The following is a 25,842-nucleotide window of genomic DNA, read 5'->3' as shown; positions in this document are numbered from 1 at the left end:
ATGCCCAGTTGGGGGAGGGGTGATCCTCTGGCATCCTAAGCTGGGCCTGGATGTGCAGGAGAATGGGAAGGGGAGTGGCCTGTGAGAAAGGAAACCTGGACTGAAGTCAGATTTCACCAATGGTACCATGATGCCACTAAGCTTGAGATTCTTTCGAAGGTGAACCAAATCCTCGTTCCGGCCTGTGATGGGACTAGGATGCAGTGATGGGTCCTCTTCTCTCCATAGTGATCTGGCATTTGCCACAGCCTTAGCTCCTTGTCTTAAAGGAGGTTTAAGAAATGCTATAAAAGCACTGGCTGTCAGAAAAGGAAACTATAACATAGTGTGATCCTGACACTTTGCAAATGAAGAGAAACATCTGCCATTAGAGTCATGCATTCAACACACTGGAGGATCTGCTATCACCCTTGACGTTCTCAGATGGTCTGCATTGTAACCAGACTGTCATGCCGCGTCATACTCAAACCCACCCCAGTGAGTGCCCCTTAAGTATTCACAGCCCCCTGTCAGCACCAGATCATGATGGCTGTGAAGCTAGACAGGGACTTTGGGATGTGGCAGTGGCCACAGTAGGCGAGGGCTGCAGACACCCCACAGGCCATCTCCAGGCTCCTGGCACCTTTAAACTATGCAACACTGTAAGCATTGCTGCACCCAGATCCTTGGCAGGATGCTCCGGCTCCACATCTCCTCTAGTCTCTTTTTCCTTTGTACATTTACAGGGCTTCTTTCCTTCCTTCCCATTTATAGGATTCTCACCTCTTCCCTGAAGCATGCCTCTTCTAGCACATGGCAACAAAACTCTCTCATGTAGGGTGTTTACCTTGTTGGTGAACTTTCACATCTCCTTGTAGCCTCCTATCTCCAAATATCTGAAGTGACCCTGCTTGGGGAAAGAATAAACAGAGGCACAGAGCGGCCCCATGGCTTGTTCTGATGGAGGAACTCAGATTGCCGGATGCTCAAGCTCCAGCTCCTGACAGTCTCTCTCTGTGGAGTCCATGTTTTTCTGTGCTTACCTGCCCTCGGGCCATGGCTGCCACCTCGACGCTTCAGTGATGCTCCCTGGGGTGGGGAAGGGCACCCTACCCTTCATGAAATTCTAAGGGAAGGAGATAGAACTTGCTACTACTGACATGTCTATATTTTATAGCCGCAAGTGTCTGACACGCACATATGCATCCCAATTAATCCTTAGGAAGGAATTCTTGCTTTGAAAATTCCCCTGCAGCATTCTGTCTGAGAAACCCTGCCACGTCTTCTCCTATTTTCACTTACCTTGCAAGAACCACTTCTGTGTGCTGTCCCAATCTGACCCAAACACACATAGGTATGCACACATGCACGCACACACACACAGGCATGAAGCCTCCACGAAGCCTCTCCTGCAGCAACCCAGGTCCCCTCTGTGCAATCTGTACATGGCAGCAATGCTCGGGCACCATAGGCAGGTGAGCAAACACGAGGTGGTGGATGGTCACTTACAATGCTGTCTGCTAGTGTTGCCATTGTTTCTCTGACATCACAAACAAGACTTCCAGCTTCTTGAGCAGGAATAGGAAGCTGTGAAGCCAGTAAGCTGCTGTCCTATCTATACAGCTGCTGGGTCCACCTCTGGCAGGATGTGCTACAGCACAGTCTCCCACAAGTATATCTGATTGGCAGGACCTAAAATCACATCCTTAACCTGGCTGCAAGGGAGTCTGGGAACTGTAGTTTTCCTCTTTCCAACCTGGATACCTCCCTGTGTAACCCTAGGTAGACAAATACCCAGTCAATCCCCAGTACCTACATTCCTGCAGAGAGAAGGCAAGTCTTATTAGCGTTTGACACTGTAAGTGGAAAGTTCTCCAACATAAAAAGCCACACTGAAGGGTGGGGCCAGGATATGGCAGAATACAACTCAGACACTGAAGGGCTTTATATGAATCACCCATCCCTTCAGCTTCAAGTGACCTTAGCTCTTAAGAAGACAGGAACGGCTGGGCGCAGTGGATCACAGCACTTTGGGAGGCTGAGGTGGGTGGATCATAGGTCAAGAGATTGAGACCATCCTGGTCAACATGGTGAAACCCCGTCTCTACTAAAAATACAAAAATTAGCTGGGCATGGTGGCGCAGCCTGTAGTCCCAGCTACTTGGGAGGCTGAGGCAGGAGAGTTGCTTGAACCCAGGAGGCAGAGGTTGTGGTGAGCCAAGATTGCGCCATTGCACTCCAGCCTGGGTAACAAGAGTGAAACTCCATCTTGAAAAAAAAAAAAAAAAAAAAAAATAAAGGCAGGAACTCGGTTTCCAAGGAACTTTCTTTCCTTCCACTTGCTCCATGGGCTAAACTATTGAAAGACTTACCAGGTCTGTTGGTCATGATAGAATAGGCTATGTCATGTAACAGCCCCATGACTCTCAATGGCTTAATATTAAAATGACAGAGTTTATATCTTGTTCATGGCATCTGTCTGTATAGGTTGGGAAGGGGTTTTAGCATGAACTGGGACGTAGGCTCCATTTTCACACACACTCTCACACACATTGCTGGAGAGCCAGGAAAAGTAGAATGTGGCAAATTGCACATTTGTCTCTGCAAGCAAGAGACATGTTGACATGTTGCTTACATATCTATTTCATGAGCCAAAACAAGTCACACAGCTCGCCTACTTCAAAAGGATGAAAAGCACAATCCTCCCACGAGACAGAGGACAGGAGAACCAACCTGTGGTAAACAGCACTAACTAGGAGTCTATGCCCGTGAAGTGCTCCCAGTGTTCTCATCCCTTGGCCAGGATAACTGACACCCCTCCATCACCATTTTTCTTTCCCTCCAGGCATTTAACATTTCAACTTGAAATATACTGATATAATTTTCACTTGAAAATGGCCTGTGAAAAAACAGCGCAGTCCCCAGAGGCAAAATTCTAATTGTGCTTTTCCACAAATACTTTAGTAGTTCTCAGCCTGTCATGATTTGGTGGGCTGAGAATGCTCTATGCTGTGTTTTATGTAAAAATTCTGCCTGTCTTTCTTAGATTAGGAAGGAAGAAAAGAGGCCCAAGAGGTTGGTCGTAGACAGTTTCTCAGTTCCAGTGCCCACCCTGCCACAGGCTTTCTCCGACTCCCTCTCCCCAGTTTGAAGCCTTTTCTGATTTTCTTGAGCACCCCCCTTTCAAGTTCCCTCACTGTGTTATCAATGTTTGCATTAATTCCCGCCCCCCGCCACCGTCCGCCGCTAGGCTGTGAGCTCTTTGATCCATATAGAATTGTCTCTACACTCAGGTGAACTTTATTGAGTGTTTTTGAATAACTCAAGAAATGAATCTCTCTATTCTCCCTCAGGATATTTTCTGTAAGAGGTGCTCTGCATCATTTGAGTGAAAAAAAGATCAAAGGATGAATGGATGGATGGATGGGCAAATTAAATAAAGGACTGAAGATGTATAGACTCCAGTCAGCATCCCATAGGGAGAATAAACAAGCCTATTCTCTCCAGATCATTCTGCTATTTCTGATGAGTTAACTCATAAATACATGTTTTGGAACCAAATGGGAGCAGGGATGACTCACAGTAACTTCTCATCACTCTGCAAACCAAGGCCCATGCCCTGCTATGGCCAGGAGCGTCATCTGGAAATATTCATGTAAACAAGCACCTCGTTTTTTCTAGGAGGTGTTTTTTCCCCCTCTCTTCTTTTTTTCCATTTCCTAGGTTCCCAACTTCATACTTAGCCCATTGGAAATGCAAATATAGGCCTGGTACAGTGGCTCTTGCCTATGCCTGTAATCCCAGCACTTTGGGAGGCTGAAGTGGGCAGATCATTTGAAGTCAGGAGTTCAAGACCAGCCTGGCCAACATGTTGAAACCCTGTTTTTACTAAAAGTAAAAAAAAAAAAAAAGCCAGGCATGGTGGTGGGCACCTGTAGTCCCAGATACTCGGGAGGCTGAGGCACAAGATTGGCTTGAACCTGGGAGGCAGAGGTCGTAGTGAGCCACTGCACTCCAGCCTGCACGACACAGTGAGACTCCGTCTCACAAAAAGAAAATGCAAATATAACCTTTCACCTCCCCTTCACTAGACATTCCCTGCAGGGCAAGTTTATCTGTCTGCTCCAAAATGGTCCTCCAGAGTTGACTGCCAATTTGCAGACCAAAGCACGCCCTCCTCAAACTTTCACCTCCAGGGTTGCCTTGGAACTCCCATCCTCCAGGGGCTGCTTCAGGACTTTCATTCACCAGGAGGGCATATCTAAAGCATGCCTGCTTGACCACTTTTACCATTTATTTTTGCCTAGGAAGGCCTTACTCACCTGTCCAGTAGATAAGGCACCACCATAACAGGTGGACCCTTGCTCACTTGCTCCCTTACCTTATAAAGTGTCTGCTTTCTGCTCCCAAGGGGAAGCGGCACATTAAAAGGCAGGACATTGTGTGCCCCTCCTCCAAGCTAGCTTGGGAATACATTCATTTTATTTGTATCAGACCTCACTCTTGTTAATTGGACTTTGCATGCATTGAGCAACCAACCTGCATTTTTGGTTACATTCATGTTACACTTTGGTCATGATTTAGCTCTTTGGTCCCAGGGGCAAGCTTTGCTTGGTCAGTAGCACAGGGTGTTGGTATGTTTATTGGATGGATTCCATGGCCCAGACTGAGTAATGTGGGGGAAAGGAACAGGACAGGGCAAGTGCTCTAGAAATTCTTGTCTGTGGGACTGACATGACATGTCTCTGCTTTCCCTATTAAATTTCCCGGGCTGAGGCATGAGATCTCCCAGAACCCTGAAGCCTGGAAGGGGTCAGGAAGCCAAGGCAGCAAGGCTAGTGGGCACTGCCAGGGAGAGTGAGCTACATCTGTCCCCTCAAACATCAGTTCCGCTTTCCAGGGCGATGGGAGCTGTGCAAACATGGAATTCCCACATCTCACAGATCTCTCCTGGGTGGAGGAGAAAAGAGAAGAGAGGCAGGAAATGTAGAAGGGCAGGAAAGTGCTGCATGTGTCCAAGTGGTGGTGAATAATGGGGAGAACAGACAGCTCCCTTTCCAGTAAAATAAGGACAAGAATTTCACCTACCTCTGCCATTTCCTTCCCATTTCCCTTTCAGCTCAAAGAAAAATGTGGAGCTGAGAAATGGTCCACAGCCTGCACTTTGGCACCCAAGGGTTGTCTCCAGAGCAGGTGAAACCTCTGCCTGGCCTTCATCTGCCCTTCATTGCATATGAAAGATAAATGTGTGTTTGCAGAAGGAAGCCCAGAGGCTATGGGAACAACTTCACTCCAGAGAGGCAGGGAGCAGTGGCTCTACCAGCTTTGCCTGGGTTGGTCACTGGGCCCAGAGAAACTCCAGGCCACTGGGAAGCTGGCTGTGGATGCTGGCTGTTGGGTGGCCACAGTGAACCATGCTTGGCTAAAGATTCCACCAGGAATCCCAATTAAGAACCCGGCCCCTCTCCCTCAGCCTCCATTGAACGATGCTCTGTGGCCAAACAGGTACCAAAGAATAAATGTACTGTATTAACATGAAGACTAATGACAGACACACTGCAGTAGTAAGCACATCATAGATACAAAGAATATTCTCTATATAGTCTGAATATGGATATAAAATAAGTTATACTCATTTTGTTTTCCATCACAGTAGGAGCACAGCATACAAAGTGACTGGTTCAGTGGCCATGAAGCAAGCCAGGGAGAGACCACAGAGAATGTAGGGCATTGAGTATGGTGGGGATTTTCCAAGGACTCTGAAGAGTCCCTGAAGACCCTCCAGGGAACAAGACCCCAGACCTCTCAAGTTAGCCTTCTAAGAATTAGCATGAGGTCCCACTTGACAAAAGAGATGGTAGCTGCATCTGAGCTGGGATGATTCAGACAACTGGGTGGGAGGCAGAGCAGGGACAGGCACGAACAGCATCCAGCAGGCCAGCCCACTCTCCTGCTGGTGCTGTTGGATGTCTGTGAGGCTGGAAATATGGGGCGCAGAGCCAGAAGGCACGGTTTGCTTCTATGACACGACAGATGGGCCAGACTGATGGCCCACCAAATGCTGGCTGGCCCTCCTGCCTTGCCAGCCTGTCTTGGGAGGCTGCAGGGGGCCTGCACGCTTGGCTTGTTCTCCATGGTTTGTCATTGGGTATCAATGCTGGGATTCTGAATACATCGTAGCACAGGGAAGCATCTGAGGGTCTGAGGCCCTGGCTTTGAATCCTCTCTCCATCACATGTGACTTCTGTGAGTCCAAGAAGGTCGCCTAAACCCTTCTGAGACTACTCAGCCTTCTCATCTGCAAAATGGGAAGTCTAATGCATACTTACCTGGGGCACCAGGGAGGGCCACATAGAATAATGTATGTAGAGTGCGTAACATAGCTCCTGGCACACAGTGGGGCTGGGTAAATGTGAGTCAAGTATGAACATCTAAATACCATAGGCCAGGTGGAAAGAACATCTAACAAAATCCATCTAACAAAACCACTTTGACAGGTTTTCAGTGGGTTATAGGACAGCTTCCTTGCAATTTCTGATTTTTTTCTCTTCTCTCCCCCGCTCTGGGATTCTTTAAAATGAAATACCGGCAGAGTTCAAAAGGTTTTGCCAAAGAAGACAGAGGCTTAGATAAGGAAAGAACAGAGCTCCTGAGATGATGGCTCTAGAAGATTTTTCCTTTCTCACCTCTCCTCCCTGCGGCTGTCTCCCGGCCCTCAGATCTCCTAGCTCCTGAATGGATTTCTTATTATGAAGCCAAAGCAGGTAGGGAAAGCACAGAAAAAAAAAAGTGAGTGTCTACTAAATGAAAAGTCTTCTCCATCTGCTCAGAGCCTGGGTGTGGAGGCACTGGGGAATCTGAAGGTGGGTGGGCCATCTGTGGGCAAGTGAATATCCTCAGGTCTCTGGGGAGTGGATGATGAGAGGGGAGGAGGGATGGAGACTTAAGCTTAGACTCTGGGGCCTGGGAGTGTTCCTGTCCTTCTACTGATCCTGAGAACTTAGAGATGTGCCCAAACAAGTATGAGCTGCAAACATGGGCATCATGGTCCTCTCTTACCTACAGTGCAATGTCAAGATCTGTGTATGTATGTGTGTGTGTGCGTGTGTGTGTGTGTGTGTGTGTGTGTATAGTCACCGCTCTCATCTCCTTCTCTAACACCTGCCTGTCTGAATGCCCCTCCACCCCCATCACTCAGCAACTTTCCTCTTGGATGGGGGCAAGAGGTGGGCAGGCAGCTCATTGGGCAGCTCGTGCCCCTCCAGCTTGACTTTGATGAGGTGGTTGGCCAGTGCAAACTCCTCATCATCCAGCATGCCATCCTTGTCAATATCAGCCAGCTTCCAGATCTTGCCCAGCACGCTGTTGGGCAGCTTGGAGCGCACCATCTCCTTCTTGGCATTAGCACCTGTGATCTTGCCATCCACCGGCGACAGGGTGTAGAAGATCTCGTCGTACATGGGCTTATCCCTGGCCACCACCCACTCAGCATCGTCAATACCTTCTCCAGCCCCCTCCCCATAGCCATGCCCAAAGGGGCCGTGCAGGGTGCCCTCGAATGCTCCGCCCTTCACCATCTGGATGGGCTGCTGTGACTCCTCCTGGCGCACCAGCACCATGAGCTGAGCAATGTCGTGGGCCAGCATGTCATCCACTACCTCCAGCAGCTTGCTCTTCAGCGGCTGGAACTTGCTAAAGTCCTGGGCCTGCAGCTGGTCCTGGGAAGAAAGGGAGAGGAGATGAAGATAGGATACAGTGAAAGGGGAGAGCCCTCCATTTGTCACGTGCCTCCTATGAACACTAGAATGTTCACAACTGATCCCTTTCCACAATGAAAGACGTGTGACTTAGAGGCTCAGCTGATGGGCATGACATGGTAATCAAGGGTATATGAGGGGAGGGGAATGAAGGTCCATAGGGCTGATGATGGGATTTTTCAGGAGGAATTAGAAGAGTTGTAGGGGTTGGGAAGAAAGAGAAATTTAACAAGTATTGGCTTGATCTATTTATTTCAATCCCTTTTAATGTCATTCCAGAGAGGAAAACATACATGTCTCTTTAAGTCAGTTTTGGCTATTGAATCTTGTCTCTTGAATGCTGTACCCTCTGATACTAGGTCATATGGGCCTCTACTTTTTTTTACTTTTATCTTATTTATTATTGCTTTTTTTTTTTTTTTTTTTTTTTGACACGGAGCCTCACTCTGTTGCCCAGGCTGGAGTGCAGTGGCCTGATCTTGGCTCACTGCAACCTCCACCTCCCAGGTTCAAGCAATTCTCCCACCTCAGCCTACCAAGTAGCTGGGGCTTCAGGCAGGCACCACCACATCCAGCTAATTTTTGTATTTTTAGTAGAGATGGGGTTTCACCATGTTCGCCAGGCTGGTCTTGAACTCCTGGCCTCACAAAGTACTGGGATTACAAGTGTGAGCCACCACACGATGGCCTCTTCTTTAATAAGGGTTATGCTGTACTTGAAAATCACCACAAGGGCCTTCACTACATTACCTTGTTCACTCCCCCAATGCCCTTCTGAGCTAGGAAAATCCCATTCTATCCCCACATAGTGAAAAAACAGAAAAACAAGGCACAGGCTACTAAAACCAGATCATAATAGAAGTCAAGGTCGTCCCCAAAGTACGGTTCTTAATCAGGATGCTCGTTGGAGTTCCCTGAAGAGTGTTTTCAAAACACAGTCATGTGCGGCATTATGATATTTTAGTCAATGAGGGATCACACATACAATGAGGCTCCCAGAAGAGAGTAATGGAGCTGGGGAATCCCTATTGTCTAGCGACTTTGTACATAACACAACACATTATGTGTCTGTGGTGATGCTGGTGTAAATGAATCTATTGTGCTGCTAGTGGTATAAAAGTCTAGCACACACATTTATACAGAGTCCGTAATACTGGATAATGATAATGACTGTCACTGGTCTATGTTAATATTTACTATACTGTACTTTTCATTGTTTAGAGTATATTCCTTCTACTTATTTACAAAGAAAGTTAACAGTAAAACAACCTCAGGCAGGCTCTTCAGGAGAAATTCCAGAAGACATTGTTATTATAGATGAGAGCTACATATGTGTTACTGCTTCTCAAGACCTTCCAGTGGGACACGATACGGAGGTGAAGAGAGTGAAACTGATGATCCTGACCCTTTGTAGGCCTAGGCCACTGTGGGTATTTGCATCTTAGTTTTTAGTACACAAAAAAATTAAAAAGTAAAAAATAATGCTTTTTTAATAGAAAAAAACTTATAGAATAAGAAAATATTTGTGTATAGATATGCAATGTATGTTTTAAGCCAAGTGTTACTACAAGAGTAAAAAAGTTTCTAAAGTAGAATTGTTAATTTATTACTGAAGAAAGAAAATGTTTCTAAAGATAAATTTAGTGTAGATTAAGTGTACAGTGTTTCTCTATCTTTTTTAAATTTTTTTTGAGACAGAGTCTCACTCTGTCGCCCAGGCTGGAGTGCAGTGGCAGGATCTCAGCTCACTGCAACCTCTGCCTCCCGGGTTCAAGCAATTCTCCTGCCTCAGCCACCCAAGTAACTGGGACTACAGGCACATGCCACCATGCCCGGCTAATTTTTTGTATTTTTAGTAGAGGCAAGTGTGACATGGTAAAAGCCCAATAAAACTGCATACCTCAACCATACCTCAGCTTTCTGTTGAAACTGCTCTCTGTAACCCTAATGTGACAGGCAAGCAGTCTAAACCCACACCATCTTGGCCCCTGCGACTTGTAATAAGTAACTAAGGCCTGTAATTTTTACCCTACCCAGACAATGTGTAAACTAACGCTTATCTTGACTTCTGTGAACCACTTAAGTAACAATCAGAATGTCTGAAACCCCTCACCCTCATCTCTGCCCAGGAGGTAATTTACAGAATGTCCAAAGTTCACTGGCCCTCGGAATGTCTGAAGCCCCTCACCCCCACCCCCTACTCCTCACCCTCACCCCCGAGGTGGTTTATGGGCATAAAAGGTCTTGACACTCTCCTTTCAGGGCCACGGATTGGAGAGACTCCATGGCTGCTGGCAATAAAGACCCTGCAGTTTGGCATACTTCTGTCTTGGTGTTGACTTTTTATGCTCGCTGCAGTACGACAGTGAGGTTTCATTGTGTTAGACAGGATGGTCTTGATCTCCTGACCTCGTGATTTGCCTGCCTTGGCCTCCCAAAGTGCTGAGACTACTTTGGTATGAGGTGTGAGCCACGGAGCCCAGCCAGTATAGTGTTTCTAAAATCTACAGCAGTGTACAGTGATATACTAGGCCTTCACACTCACTCACCCTCACTCACTGGCTCACCCAGAGCAACTTCCAGTCCTGCAAGCTCCATTCATCATAAGTGCCCCCTACAGGTATACCACTGTTTATATCTTTTATACTGTATTCTTACTGTATCTCTTCTATGCTTAGATACACAAATACATTGAGTTACAACTGCCTATAGCATTCAGTACAGTCACATGCTAGGTTTGTGGCCTAGAAGCAAAAGGTCATCATACCATACGGCCCAGGTGTGTGGTAGGCTCTACTATCCAGGTGTATATACATTCTATGGTGTTCACCCAGAAATGACAAAATCACCTCACAATGCACTGCTGAAGACCCGTCCCTGTCATTAACAAGGCATGACTGCCCTCGAGGGTTTGACACAGTAGGCACAGGCAGGCAGGCAGATTTTGGAAGAGCTCCCTTTGCCTTCACATGGCTACCCACACCAGAGCATAAAGGAAATATGTTCCACTTCTCAGGTTTTTGCAATTTTGAAAGGTTCCAAGTCTAGAACAGCAAATTCTCCATGGCCTCTAGAGGGTGGCAAGGTGAGAGCTTTTTGCTCCTGCCCTGGCTTTGGCCACAGAACTCTCCAGAGGCTGAGAAGTGGCCAGTACGCAGGGTGAAGCACAGCTAGTTTGCTGCAGAAAATGCAGTAAACACCCATAGCTTTCTAAGGCAGGTGTTCGCCTGCGTACCTCTCCCCTCCCTCCTAGGGTGGGGCTAAGCTACAGAGGCCTGAGGGCTGAAGACCTCCTGGAGAAGGAGCAGGCAGGGCCCTATTTCCCACTGCTCAGGGCATCAGGTCCCAAGGTCCTCGCACCTCTCATTCCTCCTGTCTCTCCCAGCCTGCTCACATCTAGATGTGTTTGGTGGGCTCCCAGGCAGGGGTCCCAGTATCTCCTAGGGGGCATGATGGGTGGGCGCTCCCATCACCCTACATGGACACCCACACAGGACAGCTATTTGCATTGTGGATTCAGCATACTGAACTGCGGAACAGAATATCAAACTGGAAAGGAAATGAGGTGAGAAACTTTATGTTTTGAAAGGATTCCTCACGTTAAAAGAGGGGTCTTAGGGTACGTTTCAAATGTTATCTTCCCAAATGTTTGCTTACAGATCATTAAATTCTTATTTATTTATTTATTTATTTATTTATTTTTTGAGATGCAGTCCCACTGTTTCCCAGACTAGAGTGCAGTTGCATGATCTTGGCTCACTGCAACCTCTACCCCCCAGGCCCAAGCGACTCTTCCACCTCAGCCTACCGAGTACCTGGGATCGTAGGCACCCACCACTACGCCTAGCTGATTTTTTGTACTTTTGGTAGAGATGGGATTTCACCATGTTGGCCAGGCTGGTCTCGAACTCCTGACCTTGTGATTTGCCTGCCTTAGCCTCCCAAAGTGCTGGGACTACAGGTGTGAGCCGCTGTGCCTGGCCCAGATCATTAAATTCTTAACAAAAGGAGAAGTGAAAAGCTGAAGTGCTCCAAGTCACAGACCGGGAAATCCTCAAAACAAAAGCAATGCTCGTTAGTGAATGGCTCGAGGTAGGTGGTTATCTGAATGGATGGATACATGAACAAATGCACACTTGGAATATGTATTTTTTTCTTTTCTTTTGACAGATAGGAAACTAAAAATACCTATTCAGGACTATAGTGATGTCATGAAAACCCCAGATTTAAACTGAGAAACTGATTCTCAAGCTAAAGATCGACCCAAGAACAACAGCATCTATTAAGTCCGTCTATGGCTGCTATTTTTTTATTTTTCTAATTTCCTAATTCTTTTGTTTTTTTTTAGTTTTTGAGATGGAGTCTTGCTCTGTTGCCCAGGCTGAAGTGCAGTGGCACAATCTTGTGTATATCCATTCTATGGTGTATATACATTGGCTCACTCCAACCTCCGTCTCCTGGGCTCAAGTGGTTCTTGTGCCTCAGCCTTCCGAGTAGCTGGGATTACAGGTGCTTGCCACCATGCCCAGTTAACCTTTTTGCATTTTTAGTAGAAGTTTTACCATGTTGGCCAGGCTGGTCTCGAACTCCTGACCTCAGGTGATCTGCCTGTCTCAGCCTCCCAAAGTGCTGGGATTACAGGTGTGAGCCACTGTGCCCGGCTTCTAATTTCCTAATTCTAGAATCATAAGAAGTTGATAAGAAGTTGAGAAGATAACATTTGAAAGGGACCCTAAGACCCCTTTTTTAACTTATCAACTAAAAACTAAAATCATGTGAAGCACCTACAGAGGGTAGATGCTTTGTGCTAGCGCCCAGCTCCCCCTGCCCACCCAGTGATGGCTACTGTGTATTAAGGGTGTAGTTTGTTTGGCTTTGTGCTAAGGGCTTTGGAAATATTATCTCACTGGTGCTCACAACACCTGTATATGAGGTGATTTTGTAGCTTCAGTTTACAGATGAGGAGATGAAGGCTCAGAGAGGATCCAGTCAATGTGGTATGGTGGTTTCCTGTTTGGACCTTGGGTACAGCTCCTGGCTTTTCTTCTTGTGGCCTATGTGAATGCTACACTCGGAAAACACTGAGACCTCAGTTTCTTCTGTAAAACGGCAATGACAAATGCCTCCCTCTGAGGAGTGCTTTGGGGAAAACCAGAAGAAACCATGGTCACTGGCCCAAGATAGGCACCTGCAATATGACCCAAAGATGAGCTCCCATGTGCACTTCTGCCTCCCTGAAGCTCGTTTCTCAAATTGCTCACAAGGTGGACCTCGGTTGTAAACTCAGGCACTTTAAAAGCCTGGCGAAACTTGGTCAGGTGGCCCATCCCATTGCACCAGAGATGGTGGGATGTCAAGCCGGTGGTGGCTGTGACTAGAGAAGGTCATCAACTGGAGGTGTCAGACCCGCAACGTCATCTAACACACCTGCACCCATTGGGGCGGTGGGCTCCGTGTCTCTCCCCTGTTGGGCCAGTGACTGCCCAACAGAGAGCAGATCCAGGGCCACCGCCTTGTCTGATGATTCTGGGCTGGGTTCTCCCCAGGGGCTCCAAGGGTGGCCTCCTCCATACTCAGGCTGCTCAGCCAGCTCTCAGACACTGTCCCTGGTTTTAGAACCCCCAGCCCTCGCTACCTGCATTCTCTTCAGGTTGGGGAAGTCCCCAGGTGAGATCTGGTGCTCCCGCTCGATCCGGCCGTAGATCTCAGCTAGGTTGTTCACCAGCTCCTTCTTCTTGTTGTCCTTCCCAAACACCGAGGGCATCTCCTTCTTCAGAGAGCTGATGATGTAGGCGTGGACCTGACAAACAGGGCCAGAGAGAAGCCTTCACATCAAGACCCTGGATGATCCCTTCCTTCTAGGATGGTTCTCACCCCATTGCTAACGCTACATCCCTCCCACCTCCCCCTGCTCCTACTTCTGAAATTCTGTCTACCTCTACTACCCTCATGCCTCCACATTGCTTGGAGGGCTGGGCTGTTTTTCTGTGTTACATGGGCAAGGAGAGGTTGTGGGGAGCTACGGAAAAGTCAGGATGAGGTAGTCATGTTACTGCTGCTGCTGCTGCTGCTGCTGCTGAAGACAATACCAACAGCTGACATTTGTGGAGCATCTCTGAAGCTGCCAGGCGCTGTGATGATGGCTTTGAGACTCTTTGTAATTCACTTTATCCTCCAACAACTCCATTTTACAGATGCAGACAGAGGCATAGAGAGACTACTGGCCTTGCTAAGGCTGGGAATCCCAGAGACAGTAAACAGTGGAGTCTGCTCCAATCTGGCCCTCTGATCCCAGAGCCTGTAACCGCAGCCCCCACACTATCCTGCCCCTTGGTGCCACACACATGATGCGGTGGCTGCAGGACATTCTCCAGCCCAGCTATTGGAGGCAGCGACCTTCAGCTCCTGCAGCTGTCCCCCAAACTCTTGGCCCCTGCCCAAGCGGCCCACCTTCCAGTGGGCTGTCTCACCTTGGCCAGCCTTGCTCTCTTGATGAGGTCATTGAGCTTTCGCAGGGCAGCATTTCGGGGCAGACTCTGGATGTCCCTGAACAGGTCCTGTTCCTCAGCCTCAAAGAGCTTCCGGTTGTCAGGGATGAGGAGGGGGTGGGACCAGAAGGAACCAATGTAGACCCGGATTACCTCCGGGGTGTTTACGATCTTCCCCAAGGACCACATGAGGGCCCCGTACACCCGCATCAGCTGCTGCGTCTCGATCTGGTCAGCTTTGTTCAGCACCACCCGCATCTTGTCCTCGTGGTTCTTGAGGGCCTTGATGACTTCTGAGAACTCATCAGAGATGTCCAGTTTGTGGGCATCGAAGAGCAGAATGATGCGGTCAACCCGCTCGGCAAACCACTCAAGGACAGCTGCAAAGTCATACCCTGCCGGCAGAGGGACAGTCAGGGGCTGGGGCCTTTGGGGTATAGGGCAGGGGTTTCGAGAAGCAGTCAGGTGCAGTAGAAATAACACAGTCTTGGGAGTCAGATCTGAATTTAAATCCTGGCTCCTCCACATTTTAACTGTTTGGATTTGAGCAAATTACTCAATGTCTCTTAGCATTTTTTCATCTAAAAATACTATTAAAAACTAAAATAATAGGAATACCTAATTGATAGAATTATGAAGATTAAATACTCCTAAAATCCAGCACTTAGTAGATGCTCAGTAAATGCTAATTCTTTTTTTTTTCTTTGAGATGGAGTGTCGCTCTGTTGCCCAGGCTGGAATGCAGTGGCGCCGTCTCTGCTAGCTGCAACCTCTGCCTCCCGGGTTCAAGCAGTTTTCTTGCCTCAGCCTCCAGGGTAACTGGGATTACAGGTATGTGCCACCACGCCCAGCTAATTTTTGTATTTTTAGTAGAGACAGGGTTTCGCCATGGTAGCCAGGCTGAGTCTTAAACTCCCGACCTCAGGTGATCTGCCTGCCTTGGCCTCCCAAAGTGCTGGGATTACAGGAATGAGCCACCGCCCCCGGCTAGCCACTGCCCCTGGCCTAGTTACTCTTATTAACATCATTATATCCACAAGACACGCCACTATCCAGCTCTCCTATCCATGCTTACTGTATTTAGCAGCCTGTTGCAAAAGAAAGTCTGGACACCTAACCTGATACAAAAACTCAGAAATTCTTTGTAAGGTCTGAAAACAATGAAACAGTAAAAGGTAGATACTGATGATGGTTCAGACCATGCCCATCACTGGTCTGGAAGAAATCTGCAATTCTTGTTACAGAAACACACAACTTGTTCTCACGCAGGCTTTCTTTTGTAATCAGCGGCAGCACAGAATTCCCAACTCTTGAAACCACAAGGGGTTTCTTCCTTAGGGTGTGACTGGGACTCTGGTCACCCACACCTCGGTTGTCTAGCACTAAGCTGCTGTCAGGCTGGTCACAGGAGCCCCACAGAAGTTGTTATACTCAATCCCAATTAGCTGTGGATCCAGGATGGGCTGAAGTGGGAGGGTAGACCAACAGTCTATACATTCACTGACACCCAGAGCCCCAGTAGGTCTTAACTCTGTGTCTCAGGCTCCTCTGACACAAAATAGGAAGACAAGAGCTAAGGAAGTGGGGCTCAGAGAAGTCAGGGGATTTGTGGAAGGGCACACAGCCCATGAGCAGCAGCAGTGGCATGAGAATGGAGGTGGCAGGCTTTCCCGTTCTGAGTCTAAGCAGGGTTCTCAGCCTCCCCTGCTGCCACTGCTCCATGGCATAACTCTGGCACCGAGGTAGGAACCCTTTCTTGGATTCTAAAGTGATCAACCACCCTGGCTCCCCATAGCACAAGGGTTCCAGGGGACACTCACTGGGGACCCAAAGCTCATGGCCACCACTGAATGGGAAACCAAATCAATAGGGAAAAGCCTATCCTGCTTTACAGAGGGAGACTAGAGACCAGGCAAGATCATCAGGCAACTGTCTTGTGAGTGAATCAGACTTAAGAAGCTCAGATCGTCTGTAATGGGGGTCCTAACTTAGTCTGCATCAGAATCCCCTACAGGGCTTGTTAAAACCTAGATGGTTAGACTCTATCCCCAAAGTTTCTGTTTCAGTAGGTCTGGCACAGAGCATTTCTAACAAGCTCCCAGGAGATTCTGAGGCTGTCAGTCAGGACCACACTTTGGATACCACTGGTCCATAAAAAGAACAATAGCTAACACTTCCGTAGCATTCAAAAGGTGTGCAGCACTGACCTAAGTACTTTATAATCATTCATTCCTTTAATCCTCATGATGACCCTATGCAGCGTCATTAGACACTAATGTCAGCCCCACTTCTCTGAGGAGTAACCAGAGATACAAACAGATAAAGGAACTTGTCTAAGGTCCCCCAGCTGGTTAGCAGTGGGCTGGGACTTGAGTCCAGGAAGGTGGCCCTGGAGTCAGTGCAATGGACCACTGCACTGAGCTGGCTTTCAAAGGCTGTCACTTCAGACTAAGCTGCAGGCATCGATGAGGAGGAGCCAAGGGAGCTAAGTTCAAGAAGCCTTTCCCCCACCCTGTGGCATCTAGTGAACACCCAATGGCGTACATATTTAGGACACGTGGAGACACTGTCACAGGGGCTAGGAGGATGGGATCAGCACGGATGGGAAAAGTTGCTGCCCTAAAGCTTCCTGAAGGACCCCTTTAATGTTTGTCCAGTGGCTGTAAGAGAATTCCAACCAACAAAGAATGGTAAAACCTTCCTTTGCTTACCCAGATACCGGTACTATCCATTTTAAACTCCTCTGTCTTTGGTAAATGAAACGCTTCAAAGTATTTCCATTCCCAGGTGATTTTCTCGAAGATCCATCAGCTGCTCAATTAATATACATCTCAACTAACACACGAGTCTCCTTCCCCTGCTCCTGAGGGGTAGACACATGAGGCTACAAGGAGCTTAGCAATCAATGGGCCAACTCCCTGATTTACAGATAGGGAAACTGAGGCTCAGGAAAGGGCAGAGCTGGCCTAGTGTCTCCAGGTACCACCCTGAGGACAGTCCCTGCTTGCTGTGTCATTAAGGACTTGGTGTGAACTAGATTTTGCTTTCCCATTCGAAGACAGGTGCTTTGTCTGGGCTCAGGGGCAAGGCCCAGGAAAGTGCTTCAGAGGCTGCTCTGCCCAGGAGGCAGGGGCATCATCACCCCTGCCTGGGAGATGTTCACACAAACTCTATGAGGTTGAGTGACTCAGCAAAGACCACCCGTGGGACACGACCCCTAGCTCTCCAACTCCAAGTTCAGTGCTTTCTGCGGATGGCAAGCTGTTCATGTCATGACCTCATTTCACCCTCACGACACCTTCTGAGATAGGCAGCACAAGGGTATCATTCTCACCTCCAGGGGAGGAAACTGAGGTTCAAAGAGGAGAGGGTCAAACAGCTGGCAAGTGGTGAGGCCAGACGACCCAGCTGTCAGTCATCCAGCCGTTCTGCACCTAGCCGCTCCCTGCCTTCCTCCCTCCTTGGCACGCAGGCCCAGCTGGTCCTCACTGGAGCCTGGGAGGCCTAAACACTCCCACTCTAGGTGAAGCCTGCAGCCCACACTCCTCCCCTCCTTCCCTCCTTCCTTCCATCCCTCCTCCTCTCCCCAGGGATGGCTCCAGCCAATTTTTATCTTCCCTTTGGCATAGCCCATGGCAAGGCTGCTGTCACCTCCCAAAGGCAGTCCCTCAGAGCTGTGGGTGGGGAGGGGCCTGAGGGCTAAGAAAATCAGGGCAGCCTGAGTCCCCTGGCCCAACCCCCACCTCTGCAAACAGCTCACATCAGGAGGGCAGCAGGGCCCTCCACAACTCCCTGCCAGGCCTCTGGCCTTCTGCTGCTCCTCATTCCCCAATCTGGATTTTAGCTGTGGCAGTGCAGGCCCCCGGAAGGGGCTGCTGGAGGACAAGACTGAGCTACAGCTCTCTCTCACCTGTCCAGCAAATCTCAGCCCCATGTATTGACTCAATGGCTCAGAACAGGCTAAGGCAGCCAGGGTGGCTAGCATTGAGCCCTATGCTGACAAGGTAATGGAGGTCTATAGAGGGTGAGAGAAAGGCCCAAGGCCACACAATGCTGAGGTCAGAGCCGAGACCTGAACTCCAAATTCAACTCTTGCACTGTAGCCACGCCTCTATCACGCTGGGGAACACAAAGGCACCAGAGAAACTGCAGAGAAGAGAAGAGGCTCTGTCCCTGCGACCCTGCGGCAATCCCTGATGACGCCAGTGATGTAAGAGGAGGCTGTGTCTGCAAAGGTTGAGGGTCAGCAATATGTCGGTGCTGCCAGAACAGGATAGACCCCTGGCCATCCTGTCCCTGCCCTGGGTGGTCTTGAAGCATCATGCATGCTCCTGTTCTGCCGCTCAGCCCACTGAAATCCTCGCTGCACTGGGAGCTGGGCAGGGCAGGGGCAGCACCTCATCCTTCTGGGCTTCCCCTGCACCCAGCACAGTGAGTGGCACACATCAGATGCACTATCAGTATTTGCTGAATGGAACATGGGATCCTTCTTACACATTTTGCATCTGGGAGACAGTAAATGAGTAATCTCTGGGCCTCAAAGTTTTATGGTTGAGAAACCAGTGACTCAGTCATAGGGTTATTGTGAGGATCAAACCAAATCAGAGGATGCAGGTGAAACCACTGAGCTGTGATCTTGGCTGTTCTGATTGCCCTGCTGTTTTTTTATAAAGTGCTCCTTCTAAGCGCTAGTTCTATGAGATGGGACATGCTTGGAAGAGGTCAACAGAGGAGCACCGGCCTGGGGGAGCCCACCTCTCGTTTCTGCTTAGCCGCTAGTGGACTGTGTGTCCTCGGGCATGCAGCCTCCCCTCTCTACTCCTCGCTGTCTTTCCTCATCAAACCAGGGGATTGGGCTGGACAACCTCTGAGCTTCCTTTCTCTGACAATTCTCTGCGTCTGAAACCAGAGGTGTGAGGGTCGGGAGTATAGGGGGATGGATGGAGATTAGACAAAAGAACCTTTGCAGGCCCAGCAAGAGAATGAGAATGTAGGCTGATGTCGTACAGGCTTCAGAGATGCCTGTGTGAAGTCTGTCTCTGCCTAAGGACAGGCCAAGGGCTTCCGGGAACTGTTTCTATGATTTTATAAGCAGAGGCCTCCTCCTTGCTCCGGCAAGCTGCTATTAAATTACAGACTCAGTAATGCCAGTAGCTTCCACCCAGGTGTGGCTGGAAAGACCATGACCATCAAGCAATGACTCCATGTGTTCCCCTGAAGCTCAGCCTCCCTGCTCCTGGCTAACCCTGAGCCTGTGTCACCTGCAGGACCGAAATTTCATTCTTTACTTGGCTTGGACTTCGGTGTAGATCTAGGAATGGGGGTATCTCAAAGATATAGACGGGACTCAGTAAGAAAAAGGGTATGGTATAGGATTAGCTTTTCATTTATTTGGCAAATCTGAACCTCAGTTTTCTCAGCTGCAAAATGGGGATAACAAATGACTGAATGAGGAGTCTGTGGTAGAGCTGTGGCAGTAGATCTGATGGCAGAGACTCTGCCTCGGCAGCTGCAGTGAGCGGCATCACCAGTGGCAGGCCCCCTTTCCCTCTCTGGTTCCAGCAGTGGCTCTGAGACCCACAGCAGTAGCTCTTGAGCACCCGCGGCAGTCCAAGGGTTCCTGAAATATGGACTAGTGAGTGGGGGGAGATTCAACCCCCAGGAGACAGACCAGAAAATCTGCCTTTCCTGGACATCATGGCGCAAGTCTGCTGGTCAACCGGCTCTGGGCCTGGAGATGGGGCAGCCCACAGGGATCTGTGGTCCTCCACAACCCTAGGCTCCAGAGGACTGAAAAGAAAGCACTTTGAAGTAATGCCACGCAGGAGGAAATCAATCAGACAAACACAGTAAGCACAGCCACTCCTTCATCACCAACCGGCTTCCTCGTGGTCTGAAATGCAGTGCTTGGGCCCTGACAGGGCAGCACACTTCTTTGCATTTCCAGCCACATGACCTCATTTACTCTTCATAATCCTCCATATTCCAGGAGGTAAGTAGGGCATACACATCTTACAGGACAGGGAATGGGGACACAAAGAGATTAAGGGTCTCGCCCCAGCTCACACAGCCAGCCGGTGGCCAACTGAGGCCTGGAACCCAGCTCCTTGACTCGCAGCCCACGTTCTCTTTCTATAACAGCTCACAGCCATGTGAGCCTGAAGCTTGGAGGCCAAGCCCTCAAACCAGGCACTTACTTGCAGTGGGTACATACAAAAGCCCATCGCTCCCTCTCAAAAGTCTCTGTCAAGATTTAAAGACATTTGAGCAAAAGAGGAATAACAAGGCATCAATGTCCAGAACGTAGGAAGAGTTTGGCTGACAATGGAGAACAAATGCCACATTAGATGCTTCCAAGAAGTAACGGCAAAGAGCGGCTGGAGCAGATGGTTGGCAAGGCCTTTTGAAGGGTGTCAGGACTCAGCTGCTCTGCCCAGGCATGGGAGTGCCCACATGGGGGTGCATGTCCCAGCACATAGTCTGGGAAGACTCAGAGGCCCGTAAGTGCAGGCTCTGCTCCAGAGAGAGTCCCCCGGATGGGCTAGGAATGTGAGGCTGCAAGGATCAGTCCAGAACTGCCAAGGTCTGAGCACTAAAGCCCCCTAGAAGAAACTTGGAGATGAGAGGTTTGCACTCATTCCTGTCCCCTGCGCGCTCTTCCTGGGCAGATGATGATAGCGTGCTGAGAAGCCATGGAACCGGGAATAGGGAGACCAGAGTTCTCACTGCAGATGTGAGACCTGGGCAAGTTTTCAGCCTGCTCTGGCCCTGCTGACCTCACCTGTACAGTAAGAGGCCTGCAGGGAGGAGCTTCCAGCTGTGCAGTCTGTGGTGTCAGCACAAAGCCCTGCCCTGCTTTCCTAAGGTGGCGCCTGTGGGGATTTCTAGCTGGGAAGCAGCCAGGAAATGTGGTTCCTAAGCCGAGGACATTCAACCTTCTGGAGCCCTCCCACTTCTGCCGCATCCTCGCTTCTTCCCAGTAATGAGCCTGGCCGGGGCACATCCTGCCACTTCCAGGAACCGCCTCCCTGCCTGCCTCCCCTGCCCACCCCAACACATCTGCATCCAGAGACACGTGCTGCCCCAGGACCTCCCAGAATCAGCTTCCCCAGGAAGAAGCGCCCCACCCTTCTTCCCACCCGACCAGGCTCAGTAGAGGGGCCATACCCTGAGCAAGGAGGACACTTTGCTGCCCTCTAGCCTGGGGCCCCAGTACTCCTTCCTGCGAAGCCTGAGATCTTGGAGCCCTTGGAAGCAGCTCACTTTGCAGAACAGGCAGTCTAATATGGCCCATCGGGGCTTTTGTGCTGACTTGATAACATTGCCCCTTTTTTTTCTGGTGAGACACAGTCCTGCACCCAGTATGAGGCTCAGTGAGTGGACTGTGGGCTGAATTTCAGGCTCTAGACACCCTCGTGCAGGACATAGTTGGCGGGATTATCCCAGGGAGCAAGGGTGTCCAGTCCTGCCCTGGGCTGGCTGGAGGAAGGTGAGAAGCACCCAGTGTGCTCTGTGGCCAAACCCAGAGCTCTTGGAGCCCCGGGCAAGAAGCATGACGAAGCAAGTTTGGTTCCAAGCACACATTTATGTAGGGGGGAGGGAGGGCTGTGGGGAAGAGAGGAGTTGTGTATATATGCAGGATATGTGTGGGGAGTATGTGTGCATATGTGGGTGTGGGTGTGTGTGTAAAGGAGGTATGGGTGGGGGAGGGTCTATGTATGTCAGTTTAAACTGGAACTATGTGTTCTAAGGCCAATTGTGAGAAAGAAAGGCACTCTGGAAACTCTCCTCGTTTGGGGTCCCACAGATAACTGAGGGTGTCATGCCCTCCGCGCAACTTTCCTGGTCTCCTCAGGGTGCTGAGGTCAGCACTGCTCCAGGAGCCAGCAGCCCAGCTCCTAGCTCTTGATTTTACTGCAGGCTGCTTTTGCCAGCAGCTGCATTTACAGTCTGGACTCAAGAAAGCAGAAAACAAACTGGCTTGCAAAGCCACTCCTGGGGCTGTCACTTCTCCCAGACGTAGAGGGACTTGGGGATTAGTCATTGTGGGTGGGAGGGGTTAGGAAGTGCAGGCAAGAACACCAAGGACCTAATTTGCATAAGGCATTCACTGAGGTCCAACAGACAAAGGCAGGAGAGAGGTAGATAAATAGGAAAAGAATGAAATAGGATAGGAACTGAGGAAGGCAGGAGTCCCTGGGAACCAGTCTGCCACATACAGCTGCACAGGCTGTGCACTGCTTGGAAGGAAGGGCTTGGAACTGCTGGGGATCTCTGGGAAGTAGCTAAAACTCTTGTCTGAATGGACCTAGGTAGGTGACCATCTGCATGTGCCTTCATCCTCTGTGCTCTGCGGCTCCAGCTGGGACATAGTTCCATCCTGCCCATGTCTGTGCCACCATAGTGGGGCCCAGAAACCTTTGCACAGACATTCACACAGACTACTCTGGGATTGTATAATGAGTGGTGCCAACTGATAGATAAGGAGCGAGGAAGGTTGCTCACGGCAATCCAGACCCAGGGCTACGGCCTGTGTTTTCATATGATCTATGGACCTCACAAGAAGGCTTGCTACACATGGGGACACTGAAAGTGTGACCTATTGAGACACACAGAGGTTCTAAAGCCCAGAGCTCTGAACTCCTAGTACAGTGTCCTTGGAAACCTCAGAGGCTGGAGTCCTCTCCGGACTCAGGCCGCAGGGGCCTTGCAAGTGCACATGCGCACGCCCCCCCAGGGACTTAACCCTGGGAAGAGGAGGCTTTCCCCAGCCATCCTGAGGAGTCCTGAGCTGCCTGAGTAAAACAGCAAATCCCCTTTAGGCCTAAATGCAGGGTGAACCCCAGATGAACCACCTAAGGGTGGGAATGGGTGGGTTAGGAGAAGGGGGGTGCTCAGGGAAACAAATCAAAGCAGACAGAGAAATCACCCACACTGCCCTACACAGGGTGCTGAGCAGGGAGCCAGGTGCTACAGCGCTCGTGGGCTAGAAGGAAGGAGGGTCAGACATCCCTGTTTCCCAGGCCATGGATTCCTGCTCCTTCTCACCTCCACAATACAGCAGAGACAGGGAGCCAAGGAACAAAGTCTCCCAACATCCCCTTCCCAGGGAACGCTGTGATGTCCCAGAACTCACAGGCCACCAATTACAGGAATTGGTAACACAGTTTCTCAAGTCCCTCCTGACTCAGTTGCTTCATTTCCCCTCTTCTTCCCAGTCTCACCTCCTAAGCAAAGCAAGAGGTGGTGAGGAGAGAGGGCAGGGCTTTCCCGCTCAGGACGTTCAGCCTCCTCCTCTCTCCCACCTGCTATAGGATAAGGACTCCCAGGCTGTTTTCCCTGGAGGGCTGACTGGGGTTAACCCGGCCTTTGAGCAAGATGCTGGCCTGGAGGGCGTCTCTTCCCTCTCCACTCCTGGCTAGGACAGGCTTGGCAGCTCACACACAGCCGTAGTGTAGCCCCAAAGAGCCAAGCCTGGCCCTGCACCACACATCTGGCCTCATCGGAAGATAGCTGCTCTCTGCAGAGAGGACACCAAGGCAGCTCACAGAGGCACTGAACAGAAGCTCAGGTCTGGTGCTAGTGACCTGCACCTGGGCCCAGGGCCTGGACCACTTGGGCGTCATCAATACACAGCTGTGGGAGCACGTGCCTATCACACCATGAGGCTGTGACTGCTCCTCTGAGTGGTCTAGTCTGAGCAGTGCTGGCCTGGGCAGTCCACGCTCTTGCAGAAAGAGCAGAGGTTTCTGGGCCCCACTGTGGTGGCACAGACATGGGCAGGATGGAACTGTGTCCCAGCTGGAGCCACAGAGCACAGAGGATAAAGGCACATGCAAATGGTCACCTACCTAGGTCCATTCAGACAAGGGTTCTAGCTGCTTCCCAGAGATCCCAGCAGTTCCAAGCCCTCCCTTAACCACAGGCTGACTTCCGAGTGCTGATGTCGCTCCAGCCCCAGCAACTAGTTCTAATATTGGGGTGGGTGTGGTATCATCTGATTTTCTTGCCAGAGATACAACACGTGGCACAGAAAGGGTAGGGGGCTATGCAGGACACTTGGCAAACTGTGGCAGGACAGGCTAGGAGTGGGGGCCCAGAGCAGTTGCTTTTAGCTTCTGACAGCATCTGCCTAGCATTTTAGAACTAGAAAAAAGAAAACAATGATGAAAACGACGGTGATCCATAACACCTCATGGTTACTAGGTGCTTGCTACGTGCCAGCCAGAAAAGGCTTTTTATCTGAAGCATTTCTTTTAATCTTCAAACAACTCTAGAAGATGGATAGTACTATTTCCCACCCCACCCCCCACCATTTTTCAGATAAAGTTACTGAAATTTAGAAACCTACCAAGGGTCACTGTGTTAGGAGGTGGGAAAGGCAGGCTTAGAACCCTGCCAGCCTGACTCCAGAGTTCTGTCTTCTAACCACCACACCAGGCAACCTCATTTAATGAGCAATTAACCCGAATTTTTCTGGAGTGAACAGTTTTCGAAGTGCTTTCAATACCTGGTTCCCTCCTCTTAGGACCCAGAGCACTGACTCTATTGAGCTGAATTTCTCTGCATGCATTTGGCTGTCCTGCAGAGCTACAAGCTCCCCAGGAACTTAAGTAGCAAGCCAGGGTCAGGGCCATGGAAGGTGCCTCTTGTAGCATGCATAAACCCATGAAGTGAGGCTGATACTGATGTTTTCATTTTACAGATGGGAAAACTGAGGCCAACTGTCTCGCGAGCGATGGTGGACCTGAATTCCTCTCCCGACCCCTGCTGACCCCTGCCTAGGACTGCCCCAGGTAAGATAATCCCACACAGCACAGCAGTGCCGGTTGGTCAAGGAACAGCATGGCCCTGAGTGCTTCTCTTCTGGTATGTAACAGAGTGAACATGCCGGAACCATGAAGCCCACGGCCAACACCCCTCAGGCAGATTCTTACCCCGGCTGATCCTCTGCTTCTCCCCGGAGAGGATCCCTGGCGTGTCGATGACGCTGATGCTCTCCAGCACAGGGTTGGGTAGCTGGGCACACACAAACCTGCATGGGCAGAGGAAACCTGGGTGAGTATCCACCTTTCATGACCCAGCCCCATGATTCCAACCACCTCTCTCAGGTGAGCTGCAGGTGCATGCAGAAGGGTTCAGTTTGCCAGGGGCTTGCTCAATGCAGGGCACAGCTGGCAGCTGACCCAGGGCAGAATCCCAGTCCTCCTGCCTCTCCCCACATCCAGTGTCAGAGAGCCCTGCACCCACATGTGTTTGGTAAAATGTTGTGTGACCAGCAGGGCTACTTCATAGCAACATCCCATCTTCATGTGTGACCAAAGCCTGGGTCTAATTCTTATGGCCCCGTCTTTAGTTTGTCCTTGACCAGCTACCTCCCTGTTTTGAGTAACTCCACTTAGCTTGGCCCTCTCTAGGAACCTCAGCTTCTTTAGAGAGTCAATGAGAAGACCCCCTGCCTCCTCTTCCTATGAACCCCTAGGGACAAGCGAGGCAGGAGGGATTTCGAGGGTCTGTCCCAAAGCATCACTGTACAGAGTCAGGGTCTGGGCATCCTCCTTCTGATCTGATCCTCGTGGGCAGAGTGGGTGTGCTTCTCTGTATATGTCATTGTGAAT

General features: G+C 49.9%; 1 protein-coding gene across 2 annotated transcripts in view; it reads right to left on the bottom strand.

Moving 5' to 3' along the window:
- Positions 1–5,485: 5,485 nt before the first annotated feature.
- EHD3 (EH domain containing 3) overlaps positions 5,486–25,842 on the bottom strand; it is a 37,560-nt gene continuing 17,203 nt past the window's right edge. The window contains exons 3-6 of one of the 2 annotated variants that reach the window (XM_003943980.4): positions 25,162–25,259; positions 14,207–14,619; positions 13,372–13,536; positions 5,486–7,697 (exon numbers count right to left, since the gene is read on the bottom strand). In XM_003943980.4, coding sequence (XP_003944029.1) covers positions 7,170–7,697; positions 13,372–13,536; positions 14,207–14,619; positions 25,162–25,259 — 1,204 coding nt within the window. In that variant the 3' untranslated portion in view covers positions 5,486–7,169. The remainder of the gene's footprint in view (positions 7,698–13,371; positions 13,537–14,206; positions 14,620–25,161; positions 25,260–25,842) is intronic. The other variant, XM_074395699.1, reaches the window with a different exon arrangement.

This window comes from Saimiri boliviensis, chromosome 1, assembly GCF_048565385.1.
Source record: "Saimiri boliviensis isolate mSaiBol1 chromosome 1, mSaiBol1.pri, whole genome shotgun sequence".
NCBI classification, from domain to species: domain Eukaryota; kingdom Metazoa; phylum Chordata; class Mammalia; order Primates; family Cebidae; genus Saimiri; species Saimiri boliviensis.
Note: the sequence above shows the minus strand (reverse complement) of the source record. Positions and strands in the feature narration are given on the sequence as shown.